Source organism: Jaculus jaculus, chromosome 3, assembly GCF_020740685.1.
Source record: "Jaculus jaculus isolate mJacJac1 chromosome 3, mJacJac1.mat.Y.cur, whole genome shotgun sequence".
Classification (NCBI taxonomy): Eukaryota; Metazoa; Chordata; class Mammalia; order Rodentia; family Dipodidae; genus Jaculus; species Jaculus jaculus.
The window spans coordinates 92513684-92533414 of NC_059104.1; the positions used below are offsets into that span (position 1 = coordinate 92513684).

The 19731-nt window shown below is 44.9% G+C and overlaps 1 protein-coding gene across 2 annotated transcripts in view; it reads right to left on the reverse strand.

Moving 5' to 3' along the window:
- Positions 1–1431: 1431 nt before the first annotated feature.
- Sorl1 (sortilin related receptor 1) overlaps positions 1432–19731 on the reverse strand; it is a 181478-nt gene continuing 163178 nt past the window's right edge. For both annotated transcript variants that reach the window (XM_045145521.1, XM_004667350.2), the window contains exons 42-48: positions 17468–17587; positions 15329–15493; positions 13816–13990; positions 13025–13131; positions 9492–9684; positions 6741–6953; positions 1432–4842 (exon numbers count right to left, since the gene is read on the reverse strand). In XM_045145521.1, the coding sequence (XP_045001456.1) occupies positions 4775–4842; positions 6741–6953; positions 9492–9684; positions 13025–13131; positions 13816–13990; positions 15329–15493; positions 17468–17587 (1041 nt within the window). In that variant the 3' untranslated portion in view covers positions 1432–4774. The remainder of the gene's footprint in view (positions 4843–6740; positions 6954–9491; positions 9685–13024; positions 13132–13815; positions 13991–15328; positions 15494–17467; positions 17588–19731) is intronic.

Here is a 19731-nt window from a genome sequence, read left to right on the forward strand (position 1 = left end):
TCATGAGGTTGGTCAAGTGGTGTTTGGCTGCAAGAGAAAAATCCACTATTGTGGGTTAGGTGACAAGTTATGTAGGTCTGAGAACTGAAGTTTAGGCCATGACCACGTGGCAGATCTCTCCTTAGGATTTCTTGGTACAGTGTGTTCTGGACTCAGTTGTTTGTTCTGACATGGAATGGTGGCACGAAGCTGTTGCCATAGTGATGAAGAACAAATCTAGGGTCAGAAATATCTAGGATTGAAGGCATTTACTCTCTGGTTTCTCCAGTTAATTGACCTCTCTGTGCCTCTTCCCTCTTACCCATGAAGCTGGGTGGTCATACATAAGAGCTTTGTTTCAGTTCAATTTCTAAATAAAAGCAACAAGTCCTACCCCAGATTCCATAGCCTCCCATACCAAATTATCAGTGTACTTGCCATTTACTAGTCCTTACCAGCTAAATGCCACCCTTTGCCAGGGTTCACTGTCTATCACAGTGCTCTGAGACACCCAGTGTTTCTGCTCAGCCACGCATTCTGCTCTTACATTTGACTCATGTCTTCTTAGCAAATGGTCTCTCACAAACATAGTTTTGGCTGCTAGGGACCCATGTTAACTGCCACCCCTGTAGAATAATTCTATTTACTTCAGAACAGCCACCACAATATAAAACATCATGTTCTTCAAGGATCTACCATCTGAGACCAGCTTGTTACTCACAAAATCATCCCAGGCCTCAGTGTTCTCTCATCTATGACGTAACATCCTTCTCAGAGAGACAAATCACATTGTGTTTGGAGACCATGTTAGCCATCTTTATTGCACTCAAAAGAACAATTGAAGATGCACATATAGAGAGGGTGTTCAAAGAGACGACACTTTTTCTTTGACTCAGTTAAATTTTTATTCAGTGAAAAATGTTGACATTAAAACAAAAATTACCTTAAAATTGTGCAACAATATAGTAAAATCTTCAGCAGAAATCAGTGACTTGGAAACTTTGCCAAGGCAACTGAAATTAAAAACACCTAATTTTATTTGGAGAGAAAAATGTGTACAGTGTTTCACTTTAAATAAGAGCAGAACAGGCCTTTATTTTGCTGCAAATGCTTCTGACATTGCCTAAGGTTTCTAATAGTTCTTGACCAGAGTCTCAAGTAGAAAGTGTCATGAGTTATCTGAGGGAAATGTCTCACTTCCGCATCCATGCTTAGTCCACTGAGGCTGTTACACATGGTACCAGTACCACTCTTGGGTCATCATGCGGCTCTGATGATCTAATTCCCAACACAGCTGCTCAAAGTTAGTGGGCAGAAACATATATGCAGCCAATCCTCCTCCAACTATGTCCAGCGGGGTGCTCCTGCTGAGAACATGTATGTCCACGTGCCCGACAGGACGCATCTCCTGCTATCTACTCCATCTCAGTCTTGCATAGAAAGTAGTCTATATAAACTTAATGTTCTGGGTTTTATTACACAAAAATTGTACCTGAAAGGCAGCACACACTCCAGCTGAGAAAATTAACACACCAGGAATCCTAAGATACAGTCCCAATACAAGTGAAGATTCTGCACAGGGTTTTAGAGTCAATTCCTAAAGTCACGACAGGGATGACATTCAGTTTGCTGCTATGTTTGGTTCTCTGCTGTGGAAACCCCCTCACCCTTCTGCTAAAGGAAAAGAATTATGAGGAACTCACCACAGCTCCCTTAAGTGGGACAGAGGACAATCAAACCTGATGAGATGGGGGGTTTGCCCTGGGAATACAGTCTTACTGGATACGCTGACCATTGGGTGGCCTTAGAAGGCAGGATGTGCCAAGGAGACATGGGTGCTAACCTGTAAGGATCTCACCATACTTCCTCTTTTCAGTTATGCACCCCCCACAAAAAAAGCCAGTGCCTGCAGAAGTAAATATTTTATATATTGGAGAATAAAGTGTATTCCAGTGGGTCACACAGGATGGAAAGAACACATGTAACTGTGTGTCCCCTTGCCTGCCCACAAATATCCCCAGTGACACAGTCAGCGGTAGAGCTGGAGGAACCACTCTTCCCAAAGTCAGAAGCGCCCACTCAGGTGTCCAGCAGCATAGCGACCTCTTCAGCTTGTGAGCCAGAGGGCAGGGCCGGAGTTTCTCACCTGTCTGAGCCCAGGTCTGATCAGATGCAGCCACTCCTCGAAGGAACTCTCCTTTGTCATGGCAGTCACATGTGGACCTGTGTCTCAGCTCCGAGTGTTCAGTACAGAAAGCGGAAAGCTCAGCTTCCACATGGTCGACAGGGAAGCCAACACCTGACATTATGGTGCACTCCAGAGAAAAGACAGTGAAAAATTACCCATCTCCTTCCAAGGCTGCATAAAGCATTAGTTTTCATTTCCTATTGTCACTCCGCACTCTGGACTTATGCAGACAGCACAGGTATCAAAACCCCTACAACATTACATAGAGGGAAGCAGGAGTGCATGCTTTTAAGTTCACAAAAATATACAATTTACACATAGCTGCATCTATCTGGCTTAGTCCTCAGGACCTCAGCGCTTCTGTGTATATAAAATACTCGAGCCCTACAAGGCTACTTGTTTCTAAACAGCACAGTGTACCTTCCGAGGAGAGGGGTGGCGGCCGGTCTGTACAGTACTGTGGGCTAAGCATCCACAGGCACTGGAAACAGGCCTGGATACTCAGAAACATCTCAGGTTACTGACCGAGACATATCCTCTGTTTAAAAAAAAAAAAAAAAAAAAAAAAGCCTTGCCTATGGAATAATTGAAAATAACATCTCAGAGCCTTTACACCAGCTTTACAAATGCCATCAAAAAATTGGCAGAAAAAGAAAAGAAGAAAAATATACTTTTTCATGGCTCGATTAAATGGCTTGCCTCCCACCAGACTATAAATCTTTCAGCTACTGGAATTGTTTATTAAAGTGGAAGTGGTAGGGTTGTAGGAGTACTGAAGAAAACACAACAACAACTCTAAAGCGAGACAAAGATAATGCCAAAGAAACCCCGATCTGGAGAAAGGGGGGGGCTGAGAGTGAGCGAAAGAAGAGAAAAACAAGCCACAGGGAGACATATCACTCCCACCACGGCACAGGAACTAAGGCCTACCCACACGGCACACTAAATATCTAGAGATCAAAACACTCCTCATCTAAAAAATATACATATATGGATAAATAACAATTTTTAACTAAAAATTTAATTGGCTCCTTTATTTTGCTAAATGATTTGGTAAAGGAGACTACATTTCAACCCAAGAAAGAATGATGCTTTCACTTAAAAGAAACAACATTCATGAGTAGATGACACACTGCATGGAAAGGGAGATTGGGTTTTACAAAGCTTGCATACAAAGGACCAAACTCCCAGAGCTCGCTTCTTGGCTGGGAGGAAATTCTATAGTGAGGCTGTTCATACAGTACAAGTGACAATAATGCTAGACATCAGTACCTGCACGGGCCACATCTAAAACATGGGCATGGGGCCACAGTACTTCCAAGTACCATAACTGGAATACAAGGGTTGCACTTATATGACAGAAAGGGGGAAACACATCTTGTTTAATAGAGAGAGTAAATGAACAACTCTAGAGTTGTTCCCTCTGCATGCGGGATGGAGTGGCCAAAGGCTTAATTCCCCTCAATCGCCGCGCAAGCTCTCTCTGTAGGTTGGGTGGGGGCACAGGAGAGAAAGTAGAAAGAAAAGAATTCCAGGGAAGGCACTGACCAAATTCAAACTGATTGCATCTACCAGCATGGAATTTTGAGGATGATTTAGTGGCTCAGCCCCAATATAAAATTTAACATTTGAGATTCTTTGGTGGTAACTGAAAAAAAAAATAATAAAATGAAGCAAAAACTGAAAATGGAAGTATCACATTACTGCATTTGCCAGCAGATCCATCATGACACAGATCTAGAAATTTCTTGCACAACTAGAGCAAATCCTTATTACAATGACAATGATCCCAGAGTGTAAGAAAACAGTGTTATCACAGGGTACCAGTTGAAGCTTCATGCAGTCCAGAGGCATATACAGAGAAGCCCATCCACCACAGAGGAGAAGTGCCCTGGCCCGCAGGGGCCATGCACACCTGGAGGCTGGCACCGACTCCAGGCTTTCTTCTGCCAAAGACCTGAACAAGACACTCACGTGGAGAAAAGAGGCTGGCTTTGGAATGGCAGCAAGCACTTCATTTCCCCACCCCACAGCCTGTGGAGCAAGAGGCTCTGAATACACACAGTGTCACACGATCACTGAAGCCTGGCCTTATGTAGAGTCCCAATAAATTAACAAAACAACATAAAAGAACCTCCTCCAAAAGACATCTTAACACTTTCATGTAAACTGAATCCAAACAAAATTTCAAATTTGAATACTTTCAAGGAGAATGGACTCCAACCATCGCTCTCTCTTGAAGTTTTTATTAAATACATTTCTGTGTCTTAGAAAAATAAAAAGAATGATCAATTTATTAAATCAAAATTATCTCACAGACTTAAAAGCATGCCCAGCAAGCACAGCCCTGTAAGAAGACATCAATGTCAAGTTAAAGCAATGTGGCTATTACTAAAATCAACCTGGCTTGAAGTTCACAGTTGATACTACAAAGTTTAGTCATTCCTTTCTTTGCTTTTTAATTTTTTTTTTGTTGTTTTTGTGGTTTTGGCCCATAGAAAAATAACATATTGCAACTCAAAGTGCATCTTTTAAAATAAACCATCAACTATCTTTATCAAATAAAATATTTACACCATTTGGTTTCTAATGAGGAAAGCTTTTTTTTCACGCTATCACCATGGGGACGTCGTCTGAAAATCCAGTTATCATTGGAGCATCTTCATCGTCCTCCCCTAAAGACAAAACAGTCAGGTCTTGGTGAGTTTCAACATGCACTTACCTAACCCCACACGCCACCATTCTGCCGACCCTCAGGCCTGTCATAGCCCCAGCTACACTGACACCAACTCAACCAGTCTTGAAACTCAGCTAGCTTCCCTCTGCCATGTTCAGGTCACCTTCTCTCCTTCCCTAGGTGACCAACCTTGTTTTATTTTTATTTATTCACTTACTTATTTATTTAGAGAGAGCAAGAAACAGAATGGCAGAGAGAGACAATAGAGAATTGGCATGCCAGGGCCTCAGTCACTGCAATTGAACTCTAGACGCTTATGGCACCTAGTGGGCATGTGTGACCTTGTGCTTGACTCACTTTTGTATGTCTGGCTGTCATGGGAACTGGAGAGTAGAACTTGAGTCCCTAGGCTTTGCAAGCAAGCTCCTTAACTGCTAAGCCACCTCTACAGTCCACAACCTCAGTTTTAATGGTACTTTGAACTCAGCCAAGGAAAAGTTGTAGGGAGGCAAATGTCATCACCTGCCCAAAGACTAAATAGGTTTGGGGTCTCGAATTTGAATCATCACTGTGTGCTTTCTCTTTTGAACCCAAACCGCTCTGAGGAAAAGGGGCTTGGGGATTTAAACTTTTGAGAACAGCTTCCAAAAATTAATGGCTGTCCTGTTCAGACTCCTGCCAAGCACCATTCAATGGTGACTCTAGGACATCAGAACAAGCTAACTCCTGCTGGCCCCAGTAGAGGGGAATAGAGAAGCACCCCATTTATGCAAGGTGGTCTGGATACTTGCTGATTAAGTAAGAAAGGGAACTGAAAAGACAAAGGAATGAAAGTAGTACCTACGATCAGGACATAAAGTGCACATGTCTTTATAAGCAGAAAAAATGATGATAGCAAGTTCAGAGAAAACAGTAAAAACAGACACTCGCATTTAGCAGTCTAAGCTTGGGACAGTCTTTATCATACCCACTTTATTATATCACGTGGTCTACTAGCTCTTAGTGTTTCGGGCTTTCAGCATGCAAAAACTTCTCACAGGGATGGAAAAAAAAAAGATGTCCTCCTTTTTCCCATGCCATGTGTAACTTGTACACAGAGGAGAGGCTGCAATAGACACTGGAAGCAGCAGCAGCCACACAGCAGGGCTTCTCACAGAAGCTGGGGCTGTCACTTCTGTTCTAATTTGCCTCCACAGAGTGATCTGACCTCCAGATGGGTGGAGGGAGACTGGGATCTGATGGACATGCTGGAAATGTTTCTGATAGTGTAGAAGAATCCAAAGCTCAGGGCTTAGCTTTGTTTGTTTGTTTTGTTTATTTTTATTTATTTGAGAGTGACAAAGAGGCAGAGAGAGAAAGAGATAGAGAATGGGCAAACCAGGGCCTCCAGCCACTGCAAACGAACTCCAGATGTGTGTACCCTCTTGTGCATCTGGCTAATGTGGATCCTGGGGAATTGACCCTTGAATCAGGGTCCTTAGGCTTCACAGACAAGTGCTTAACCACTAAGCCATCTCTTCTTTGTTTCTTTCTTTTTTTTTTGAGGTAGTGTCTCACTCTAGCTCAGGGTGGCTTTGAATTCATGGAGATCGTCCCACCTCTGCCTCCTGAGTGCTGGAATTAAAGGTGTGTGCCACAATGCCCTGTTTAGCATTCCTTCTTGTACAAAGTAAGTTTCTATCACTTCTTCCCTACTCCAGGCCAGAACTACACTATTGAAGACAATGTGGTGTTTTAATTTAGGAGTTAAAAAGGTAAGGGTTTCAGCTGGTATAGCTCTGGGCAGTGGGATCACTAAGGAGTGACTTCTCTCAGGTAAGGATGAGCTAGAGGAGGTTTTTCCTGATCAGGTCACAAGCTTTGTGAGTTGTGCCCCAGACGTTCCTGGTCACTTACCTAGGTCATCCCCAGAGGAGAAGATGGCCGAGCCCAGCCTGGAGCTGTAGTGGCTGTTGGCGAAAGCAGTAAAGCTGCTCTGCAGCCGCCGGTGCTTTGTGTATAGGATGGCAAACCCAACCCCTAGGCTCAGAAGGATCAGGAACAAGATGGGAACCACCACAGCAGCAACATCCGTGGACCTGGCAGCCTGGACCGCTGCTGTATCTCCACCTGCAAGGTAAGACCTTCACTGGTGAGCTTCCCAACGAGGGCCCAAGGGTGAACCAGGCTACCCCTCCAGGCCCCACCCACTAACAAAACCCAGCCCGAGCCAGGAAGGGCCACAACCGTCTGACTGTGGTGTGATGCGTTCCTACACCTGTGTGATGCCTGAATGTTTCCTGACTACTTGCCTTGAGTAGATAGACCACGGGCCTTGCACATGCAAATACGGTAATTACATTAGACTCCTAATCACTGCCTTGTTGGTTATTTAGATAATCTCTTAGAAAGGAGACCTTTGTTGGGGTATCAACATTGATTTCATTAGCATTATTACTTAAGACCACTTGCCTTGCCTTACATAAGGATGTGAAATCAGACCACTAATTAACAAGATTGCAATTATTTCCCCCTACTTGGCACCAAAGTCACTTTGAACTGCAATTACCTGAAGCTCCATTAAGTGATATAAACGAGATTCCTTGACTACAATACAGACTTAACAGCTCATGAAGTTTTATGAGGGATTTTTTTCCTGCTTAAGTGAAAAAGAGAAAGAAACAACCTTTCCATTTCCATTTGACATTTTTTAAAGCTTTCTGCAAAGCCATTTAAGTGTTTATAACCTTACAAAGATGCCACCTTCCCATGGTTTTCCTAAACAGTTGTGGGCTTTGCAGTGACTCACTAATACATACGGACACCAATGGGGTTCTGAGACAGAACCATCTCCAATCTTTCACTCTGTTAGAAGAGGGACCATGGCTTTGAAAGTGGCTAGACACTTTTTGTGTTACAAAATCTTGGGGCAAAGCCAGGCATGGTGGTATGCCCCTCTATCCCAGCACTTGGGAGGCTTAGGGAGGAGGATCACCATGAGTTCAGGCTCAGCCTGGGCTACAGAGTGTGTTGCAGGTCAGCCTGGAAAAGTTCTTGGGGCAAGTCTGAATTTGGAACAGGAAAATGGAGTTTTGCAGCCAGTTTTTCCAAAGAAAGAATGGAGTGTCCAAGGTCTTGGTCTCCATAGACCCTGACTGTTTCCTGATGTCAGGGAAATGCACTGGGCAAGACAGCTCCCTGACTCCGCGAGGGTTCACGCTGCCAGGGTTCATGTGAACATGGCTCGAGAGTAGTCATTACATACAAGCTGAATCTAACAATTTGATATTCGTGTCTGTATTTAAACTTCTTTCATCTCCTGAACAGGAAAAGACTCCTAAAACAACCTTAATATGTTCCAGCCCATCCCAACTGTACTGTGGTGAATTAAAGAAAGGCCTGCTTCTAGCTGGAACACCAAGGAGCGAGAGGACCAAGCCCGCTCCCAGCAAGCCTGGCTTTGTAAGAGCAGCTGGTCAGGGTCCTCGTGACAGTTTCTTCCCCAGCATGTATCTCACAGATTGGGAAATGGTTCTGCTTAAAAATACAGCACTATTAAAAAACGGTACATTAACTATAGTTCTGCTGTTTGTATTCTCTTGGGCATTCCCAGAGCCTCCTACATGCCATGATTCTCCAAAGGGAGATAGAAGACAGAGCCTCCCTTTGAGAAGGATGTGAATTCTGAAGGCACACACTCCAAAAAGCATTGTGTGGTAAATTATCTAACAAATCTAACACAAGACTTAGGCTTGAGCCCTGGTTAACTCTTGGCCAGGAATAAATCTAACTCAGAAATCCAATGGGAAGACATTTGCTGAAATCCTGCCCAAGCCACGACAGTGTAAGCAGACTTTCCTCACAGAGCACTAGTGTGACCTAATGGTGTTAGCAGTGTGTCCCCAAAACGGAGACTCCAGGCAAAATTCAGGTCTCTGTCTGCAGGGGGTGGATACAAGGAGGTAAGCTATTGATGTGCAGAATTACAGAGTGCATTTGCAAGTTAAAAGTTCTGAGAAGCCCTGTGAAAACAAACAAGTGAGCTCTTGTTAATACAGTAATGGGTTAATATTCATCATCTTGACTGGATTTAGAATCTTCTTCCGGGTGTGTCTCTGAAGGCCTTCTGGAGATTCCCCGAGGGGGAAAGACTCACCCTGAATGGGGGTGGTACCAAACTCAAGGACTTGGATAAAAGAAGGACCTGACTGTGTGCCAGTGTTCATCTCTGCTTCCTGATTATCAACACGGTGAAACTAGCTGCCTCACACTCCTGCTGCCTTGACCTCCCTGACCTGGTGGACTGCACCACCTCAAACAGGGAGCCAAGTAAATCCTTCCTCCCTTGAGTTGCTACTTGTCAAGTGTGTGGTCACAGCAACATGTAAAGAAACATACATACCTAATGTGTTTACCAAATGGAGCCCCCTTATAAACAAGACTTTCCCCTTCCTGGACTTTACACGCAAAATATGGTACTTTGTAATCATAACTCCTGACCCAAGAAGTCAACTAAATCAGTACCAATGAAACTGGCACAGAAGTGATTTTCTTTTGAGCTTGAAGTGCATTTGAAACATGTTTTAGAAAGGCCATCAGCCCAGACCACACACCAGACTGCCACTTCCCCAGAACGGGAGACAGAGCCTGGCAACCATGGCCACTTACCAGAGCTCAGCTCGCCATACAGCAGCACCGCAGGCTCCCCACAGATCTGACTGCCCACAAGGCATCTTGCTTGCACAGAGAATGAGTAATTATGACCCATCTTCAGGTTGGAAACTTTAAAGAAATTGTCGGTAGTATTCCCAAGGTAAGCGGTGAGATTCATGGCACTATCAAACATGTGTATCTCGTAGCCCTGCAAACAAACACATACAAGAGTGCTCAGGGGCTTGAGCAAGGAAGCTGGTGGCTTCTGGTCCTGGTTCACAGTGCACGTGAGCCCCTTACTGCAGGTTTTCAATGATAAGCACTTTAGGTTTCTCACTAATCCCCCTTCCTTTTCTTTCTTCCTTTCTTTCTTCGTGTGTGTAGGTGGTGGTGTGTGTGTATGTGGTATACACAAGTATGTAAGTGTGTGTGCAGATGTGCATGCCGTGAGTATAGGCATGTGAAGGCCACAGGAGGAGGTCAAGTGTCCTCCTCTATTCTCCTTCCACCTTATTCCCTTGAGACCAGGTCTCTCACTGAACCCAGAGTTCCCTGGTGTGGTGGTTTGATTCAGGTGTCCCCCATAAACTTAGGTGTTCTGAATGCTAGGTCCCCAGCTGATGGATATTTGGGAATTAATGCCTCCTGGAGGGAGTGCGTTGTTGGGGGCAGGTTGATGGGCTTTATAGCCAGTTTCCCCATGCCAGTGTTTGGCACACTCTCCTGTTGCTATTGTCCACTGTATGTTGGCCAGGGAGTGATGTCCACCCTCTGCTCATGCCATTGTTTTCCCCTGCCATCATGGAGCTTCCCCTCGAGCCTGTGAACCAAAATAAATCTCTTTTTCCCAGAAGCTGCTCTTTGTTGGGTGATTTCTACTAGCAATGCGAACCGGACTGCAACACCCGGTTTTCATTTAGATTGCCTAGGAGCCTCAGTGATCCCCCTGTCTCCACCTACCTCATGACTGGGATCACAAGCATGTGCAGCCACAGCCAGGTTTATGTAGGTGCTAGAGATTGAGACCGAGGTCCTCATACCTTGCCAGTAAGTGCTCAGACCCACTGAGCCACATCCCCGGCTCACATAACTAGTGCTTCTGACACTGCCACTGAGATATTGGGTTCAGAAAACAGGAGCTTTGGGCTGGAGGGATGGCTTAGCAGTTAAGGTGTTTGCCTGCAAAGCCAAAGGATCCAGGTTTGATTCCCCCGGGCCCACGATAGCCAGATGCACAAGAGATCACACACATCTGGAGTTCATTTGTAGTGCCTGGAGGCCTTGGCATGCCCATTCTTTCTCTGCCTCTCTCTCTCTCAAATAAATACATAAAAATAAAATAATTCTTTAAAAAAAGAAAACAGGAGCTTCCCACCCCCATGAGCACACAGAAGAAGTGCAGGATGGCCCGGAAGAAAGCCATCCCAACCAACACAGACTCAAAGTCTCAGGTAGCAGTCACTTATCTCCAGCAATGTTAATGTTCAAAGAACAAGGACAGTTCAGTAACAGTTTACAGTAACAGAAGTATCTGACTAGTATGAATCCTGGCTTTAGTGGCCTCAGGCGCTGGGCAGGACCAGGGAACTCACAATCAGAAGAGGCAGAGATGTCTCCCTAGAATAGAATGTCGGAGGGCCACTGTCAATCTTCCTTAGGTGATCCCAGCGCCGACCAGCCTGACACAGAAACACTTCAGGAGGTGGAACAGCCTATTCACTGGAGAGGAGGATGAAATCATCTTCCTACACTGTTTCAGGAAGTCCTTGACTGGCGTGCCAGGGAAAGTCACCCTGTGACAGCCTGGACCAAAGTGCTGGCTGGGTTAAACTCATGGCTAACTTCGCTGCTGCCCTCCAACCTTCCAGTGTCAAGCTCCAAAGACTGACCCTGTGTCTACCCACAGGCCACCACTCGGTCTGCCTCCTAGTCCACACTCCAGTGGCCCGACTCCAAGCCATGAGAGGGAAGGAGGTCATGCTACGCCGGCACCCTCCACTGCAACCCCAACCTGAAGATGAGCTTCTGTCACCCAAGCAGGCTCTACTATGGCAACTAGCTACCAAACTGGACTTGCCAATGGCTGCCTGGCTTCCATCCCTGTGTTCTTGCTTATACACCAACACTTATCATTTACTGTCTGGTATTGATAAGGTGCAAAAATTGGTAAAGTACATAAAGGTATGAAGAAAATAATCACACAATAATGTCTCCCACCTACAATTTACTTCAATAGTCCTTTTATCTTGGGTATTTAGGTGGCTTCCTCTTTCTTACTACACTACATAAGTAATGTAGATTAAATTTTAATGCATTGCTTCCTTAGAGTAAAATTCTTGAAGAATATTTGGATCAAGAAATGTGATCATTTTCAATGTTTTTGAATAAGTATCACAAAAGAGCACTCCAGAAGATTGAACTGTTTATGTTTTCAGAGTATAGTTCCCCAGCTATTGTGTAAGCCATTGCTTTGCCTGTAATGTTTTTGAAATATTTTATTTATTTTTATTTGAGAGAGAGAGAAAGAGAATGGGCACACCAAGGCCTCCAGCCACCACAAACAAACTCTAGATGCATGCTCCACCTTGTGCATCTGGCTTACCTATGTACTGGGGAATCAAACCTGCGTCCTTAGGCTTTGCAGACAAGTGCCTTAACCACTAAGCTCTCTCTCCAGCTCCTGCCCACAAATTTTAAATTTTTTTCTGACTTAATGTGAGTACTATTAGCTTCCTAGTGACCTTTCTTCAGCTTGTAGCTACTGGAATGTTTTTACAAAACTGGAATGTTTCTGCTTTGAGTCAATCCTATAATCTTAAGGACGTTGGCCATCTAGATAGCATAACAGCACCACTGTGAGCATGATAAGGATTTTAAAATTAGAACTGAGTTCAGTTCTTGCACTGAACTGTGACTATGGAGAAACCTTGGACTCTTTGTCCATACTGTTTCCCTAGGTAGCCACAGCTGGGACATTCTGGCCCTGCTAGACTCATGCTTTCCTGTTAAGGGGGCCAACCTAGCTCTACCCAACATGTCCAACCTCAGTGGCAAGTCTCCCAGGCTTCAGTCTCCTTCCTTATCTCTCACAGAAGACAGAATACTAGCTGGCCAAAAGCTAAACCAAGAGAACAAGCATCTTCATTCTAATTACTTTAAAACAAATGAGGTTTAGAGTGTGGTTCAGCTCGCCAGCTACCTGCAAGGGGTCTGGAAAGATGGGGTGCTTGTTTCTAAAACTGACCCCAGCCTAGTTGTGAAAAACAAGGCAAAGTTTCCACCTATTTCTCTTTCTTCTAAGAAAGACAAGTTCAGGACTAAAGAGTGCTTAGTACAGAAATTCCTATGTTTAATGGGCAGTATAAACATTTCACTAATTAGAAATCCCTCAGAAAACGGTCCTTGAATTCCCAATTTCACTTCCACTCCCTAACACTACTTTTGTCTCTTTCTTTTCCACACATGCTAGCATGCTGTTAATGAGCCCATCTCCACAGCACCATTTCAATTAGCTTTCCAAAGTCACTGAGCATGGAGGAGGAGCTTACCCTGGTTTCATTAAACTGCTTTTCCTTTAAAGCTAGACTTTTCCAAAACAGAAGAACGTGGTCATTTTCTGTTATGATTTTTAAGGCATCGGGTGCTGATAATGGAACTGAAAATGAAAGACAAAGCAACCTGTAGTTAGTGACCATGCATAAGAACCCCCATTTTCTTGTCTGTCAGAGACAGGTTGAATAATGTTAACCCCTGAGGACTGGGTGAAGAAAGACACAAGACACACACTGCTTGGCATGGAACCATTAAACAGGCATTCTAATTATAGCCCCTGTATCTAAGGACGGACAGAAACAGATGGGGGACTGTGGTAGTTTGAATAGATGGCCCTCAATATATTCAGTGTTTTATTAGTTTGTAGTTTGCAACTGCAGCCACCTGGCTGGATGGAGGCAGTATCACTGGGCAGATCTTAAGGTGTGGTGATGGGTTTAGGATTTCAATCTAAAGATATGCAAAGTGTGCCTAGCTGGAGTTCCTGAGTGTGCTGTGCTGTGTGGCTTTTGGCTTTAGGCTTGTGCTTCTTTCTGTGTGTTTGGTCCTGTGAAGGCAGGCCAGCTTTATCTGCCATTATGGAACTTCCAGTGGTTCTGTAAGCTTCAATAAATATCACTTCCTCCATAACTGTGCCTGTTCTGGAAGGCACTCTGTACCTGCATGGCTCTACTGCAACATGGCTAGTGGCGTGTCCTGTGGTGCCACCGGCCTCCATGCATGGATCCAGCTGGCAATACCATGGGTGATTGGCTGTGCCAGGAGGCCTCGAGCCCCTCCTGCTTACCTGTGGTGATTTTTATGCTAGACTCCTTGCTCATGTTCCCCAGCTGGACAATGACATGGTACTTTCCTCCAGGTTCCAACTTGCTCAGAGTGTACTCCACAGTACTGTTGTGGGATTTGACTTTGTAGCTCCTGTCAGTCTTTCTTATCAGATCTTTAACTGTAATTGCATAGAACTAGGACCATAAAAAAAAAGGAAAATTCAAGTAGTCATCAGAAATGTAGCCCTTTTTACTCTCATAGTTCAATGTCAGACAGTGTAATATAAGTGGGGTCTTCCCTTGGTATCTGCAGAGGACTGGCTCTAGGGCTGGTTGTGCACACACTTCATGTACATTTGTGCACACCACATCTCATGCATAAAATGGCACAGTAGTTGCATAGTTGAATATCACCTACACATCCTCATGCAGACTTGAAATCATCTCCAGATGCCTTATGATAATTCATACAATGGAAATGCTGTATGACAGTTGCCATACTGTGTCATTCAGGGAACTATGACAATGTCTGTACATGTTCAATACAGGTACAATGCTTTATTTCAAATACGCTCAATCTGTAGTTGGTTGAACATACATAAATATGGAAGCCACAGGCATGGCCTGGCTGTACTGCAGGAGCTCTGATAGTCATAGCAAGTCTGCATCTGCAGATATACACTTACAATTATCAATGAGATTAAAAGGGAAAGGAAGGGAAGGGGAAGAGGAAAGGGAAAGGGAGGGGAAAAAGGTCTCCCGGGAAAGCCCAATCAGCAGCTAGGCTGGAACAAGCAGGAGCATTCCAGCTCAGCATCCCCACTCTGCACTCCCACCAGTCTGCGGATGCCCTCAGAGAGAAGCCCATAGGGAAAGTGCTCCACTCTCTCTGAAGCACAGTGAGCTCAGCTCACCCTCTCTATGCTGCTTCTTACGCACACAGGGAGGGAAACACAGACACTTGTAGGAAGCACAGGAAACACAATTACCAGGCAAAAGCCAAGTCATGAGAAGTCCCAGCAACCAGATTTACAATGAGACACTGAGGGCAATAGCAGCCCCGAGCAAGGGAAAATGGGAGTGTTTGCTAGGATCAACGTCCCTCCTCTTAGCAAGGGCCAACAATCTCTCCGAAAAGTTCCAGACAAGATACTTTAGGCTTGTGGGGGTCATATCTCCATCACAAATATGCTGCCTGTACCATAAAAGCAGATACAGGCCACATATAATTAGGTCTGATTTAATTCAAATGAAATATTAGTTTTAAAAAAAAAGCCATAGGATGGATTTGACCTATAGGCCTTCATTTTCTGACCTCTGTCTCAGAGTGTCAATGAGGAGGATGTGGGCAGCCAAGGATGAGGGACAAACCAATGACAGCTGAGAGAAATAGAGGTTTCTGTGAAGTGGGGGAGAGATCTGTTAAACTCAGACACTAGGCCTGCATTTCCTCTCCCATTCCTGGACACTTTTCCACTTGATTCCACCCACCCAAAGCAGGCTAAGGATAAGCTGTGTGCCTAACCCACTCACCAAGTCCTGGTCAGGAGAGTCGTAAGGTGATTCCCACTTGATGACAGCTGAGGTTTTTCCTATATGGACTGCATGCAGGTGGCGGGGTGGAAGCCTGCTGTCTGGGATCATCTTCACCACAACATAGTCGGAAGATGGGCCTTCGTAAGGTATCAATACACGGACCTAAGGCCGAAGTACACATGTAGGATAAACAATACAACATGGTCTCATAAAACTTCATTGAGTTACTTTTCCAACAAGATAATGGCACATGAACACACTTAAAAATTCTACTAATACAAAAATATAAGGACTAGAGAGATGGTTCAGTTGTTAAAGTATTGCCTGCAAAAGTGTAATGATCTGGGTTTAATGCCTATGGTGGTTAGATTCAGGTGTACCCCATAAACGTAGGTGCACTGAATGCTAGGTTCCCAGCTGATGGGGATTTGGGAATTAACACCTCCTGGAGGCAGTGTATTGATGGGGGTGGGCTTATAGGTGTTATAGCCAGTTTCTCCATGCCAATGTTTGGCACACTCTTCTGTCCCTGTTGTCCACCTGATGTTGACCAGGGGGTGATATCTACCCTCTGCTCATGCCATCATTTTCCCCCTGCCATTGTGGAGCTTCCCCTCAAGCCTGGAAGCCAAATAAACCTCTTTTGTTCCCCCACAAGATGCTCTCGGTTGGGTGATTTCTACCAGCAATGTGAACCTGACTGCAATAATTCCCAGTACCCACAGAAAGCCAGATGCAAAAGGTAATATATGCATTCAGTGTTTGTTTGTAGCAGCTAGAGGCCCTGCCACTCTCATTCTTTCCCTCCCTCTCTCCTTCCCTCCCTCTCTATCACCTCTATGCTTGCAAATAAATAAAAAAATATTTTTAAAATATGCTGGGTGTGGTGGTACATGCCTTTAATTCCATCACTTGGTAGACAGAGGTAGGAGGATTACCATGAGTTCAAGACCACCCTGCAACTGCATAGTGAATTCCAGGTCAGCCTGGGCTAGAATGAAACCCTACCACAAAAAAGCAAATGCTCTAGATCATTTGACATTTGTAAGTTTTTTATATGTGTTTGTATGAATGCATGTCTAGGTACACATAAGCACAGCATAGATATGCATGTATATAAATTCATACACAGATATTCATTGCATATGCATGTATGTGAATGTGAGGCTTCTTTCTGAAGAAAACAACATACATATTTTTTATTTCCAACACAATAATACAGCTCATGAAGTTTTTCCTGGATCAGTACATGTGGAGTTATCTTCTCTTTGATTACTTGTCCTGTTCTCTTGAGGGACATTTAAGTTGTATTGTATCTTTTGCTATCACAAGCAAGAATAGTCCACATATATTTTTCCATATATCATTTATACACACAGGTAAAAGGTTAAATTCTTAGAACTGGTATCTGACAACAACTTTTTTTTTTTTTTTAAATTAGAGACAGAGAAAGAGGCAGAGAGAGAGAGAGATTGGGTGCACCAGGGCCTTCAGCCACTACAAACAAACTCCAGGTGTGTGTGCCCCCTTGTGTGCATGCGCAGCATTGCAGGCTTGTGTCACTGTGGGTCTGGCTTATGTGGGACCTGGAAATTAGAACATCAGCTTTTAGGCTTCACAGGCAAGTGCTTTAACTGCTAAGCCATCTCTCCAGCCCCTGACAACAACTTTTAAATTTTTTTGTTTATTTTTATTTATTTGATAGTGAGAGAGAAAGAGGCAGATAGGGAGAGAAGAGAAAGGGCGTGCCAGGGCCTCCAGCCACTGCAAACGAATGCCAGATGCTTGTGCCCTCTTGTGCATCTGGCTAACGTGGGACCTAGGGAATCGAGCCTCGAACTGGAATCCTTTGGCTTCACAGGCAAGCGCTTAACCGCTAAGCCATCTCTCCCAGCCCAGACAACAACTTTTAATGTACCCATATCTGTGACCCATTTGCCACAGTCAACCCCGCATTGCAGTTCCAAGTGTGTAAGTGGCTGTGATGCTTAAAAGAGGAACTTTCCTCCTGCCACTCACCCATCCTAAAATACAGGTGTCTGGCTTCCCAACTCTGGGGTTGAGTACAGGAGCTCAGGACCTAAGCCATCTCTTTCCCAAGCAGATATTCATGTCTCTTTGGCATAGGAAACTTACCAGAAACAAATACTGCTCATCCTTGTTGACAATGACTGTTTTATTGTGGAGTGAAGTAGTCACGCTCTTTGGGTTTCGGTAGAGGTCCAGAAAGGATGTGGCATAGAAAACACCATAAACCTGGTAAAGTAGAACATGGAAAATGCCATCAGCTCACAGGACAATGCCCTCATTTTCTTGAAATTGCTAATTTGAGATCCTGGAAAAAGTTCTTCGAAAGGCCTTCATGACATTGACAGCAATTCTGAGTATGGGCAGGAAGTGTGTGCTGTACTTACACAGGCGAACAAATGCCAAGCACCTTGTTCTGGTAAGAAGATGGTCAGGAAAGGGCTGGAGAGATGGCTCGGTGGTTAAGCGTGCTTTCCGCACAAGCATGAGGGCCTGAGCAGTCTTCAAACTACCCATTTGAATCTCTAGAACCCATGTAAACAGCTGAGTGTGGCCACAAGCACATGGGATACCAGTTCCATAAAGGGGAGCTGAGACTAGGGAATCACCCAGGCTTGTGAAAAACAGCAAGCTCTAGTATCCGTAAGAAACTCTAGTTCCAACACGAACATGTTAAAGAGCAATATGAGAGGACACCCAACATTCTACTCTAGTCATGAGAACCCCTTGAGAGGTGAGAGCCCAGTGCACTGCAAGGACATATACAAGTGCGTACACCACACACACACACACACACACACACACACACACACACACACACAGACACAGACATAAGCAGAAAGGAAAGAAAAGATGGGCAGTGGTGAAAAACAGACAACTGTCAGTCACAAGAGCTATACTAATGACTGCATGGCAAGCCCCATCAAAGAGGGAGGCTACCAAAGAGGATGATATTCCACCAACAAGGACTAGGGACAGGGAGCCCAGTGGCTATGCTGAGGAGGTGGCAGGCTGTGGGAGTTGCTGGGTGGGCACAGGGACTTTAGCAGTGTGTGGAGTGGCGCAGAAGGACAAGCATAGCTAGTGCCCAACAGACCCCTAACTTTCCCTTTCTTTTATAGTAGGAATCTGCATTTTCCATGTCGCTGAAAGGTAGGGGAGGCTATGTGACGAAGTCTCAGCCCCTGAGATGTAAGAATAATACTAGGGGAAAGTCCAGGAGGGTGAGTACAAATGAAGGGTCACCATCCTCCTGCCCTCAGGCTGCCTGCAATGCAGATAATGAGTATGTCTCCAGCAGGCCTTTTGGATGATGAAGTGACGTTGAAGGTGGATCTCATTTGCAGGAGATGGCAGTGCCTGTTCCCCTGATGAAACTGTTGCTATGGAAGAAACCGTGGTGTTCTGAGTCATAGACACTTAATGGCAAAGAAAAACTTTAAAGCACCATTTCTGTTCCCCTGTTAATGAAGCCACTGTGACTTCTGTGGGTAGTCCTAGGAAGCTGAAAGTCTCAAGCTGGGAGTGGAAATAAGGCCAAACTTGTAGCAAGGTGTGGTGGCTGAGTTATGAGGTATCAGGTATGAGCTGAGGGAGTTTTCTTGGTAAGGTAGGAACAGAGTACTTCCCATGAAGACAGATGCTTGAATTAACTGTCTGTGCACATCTGAAGGAGTAGTGAGAGTGGAGAGGACTGCCTAGACCTGTCAAAGGGTTATCCCCAGCCCAGAAACAGCATTACTTCCTCTTAATTCTGCTCAGCAGCAGCAGGTCTTGGAGAGGGAGAGCTTGACTAGTCAAAAAAAGAAAGGAGGCCCCATGGAGGTGATTAACTGAGATGAGCTGAAGAAGGGAGGAGTTAGGGCATTCCAAGGTTGGAAAGCAAGTGCAAATGGGAGGGAGGGAGGGAGGGAGGGAGGGAAGGAAGGAAGGAAGGAAGGAAGGAAGGAAGGAAGGAAGGAAGGAAGGAAAGAAGGAAGGAAGGAAGGAAGGAAGGAAGGAAGGAAGGAAGGAGCGAGCCTCCATGAGGCTCCAGATGGACTAAGTAGACTCAGAGCTCAGAACAGGAAGTCTCATAATACAGCCTGTGGCTCCATGGGTAGGGTGGCAAGTGAAAGGGTTCTCAGAGCCATAGGGGCTACAGTATAAGAAGGGCCCTCTCATGGACAGTGACAATGAGAGTTCTTGAGATTAAGAAGATCATGGGGGCTAGAAAAAATGGCTTAGTGGTTAAGACACTTGCCTGCGAAGCTTAAGGACCTAGGTTTGATTCCCCAGGAGCCACATAAGCCAGATAGATGTACATGGTGTCAGGGGGGCACATGTATCTCGAGTTCATTGGCAGTGGCTAGAGGACTGGAGCACCCATTGAT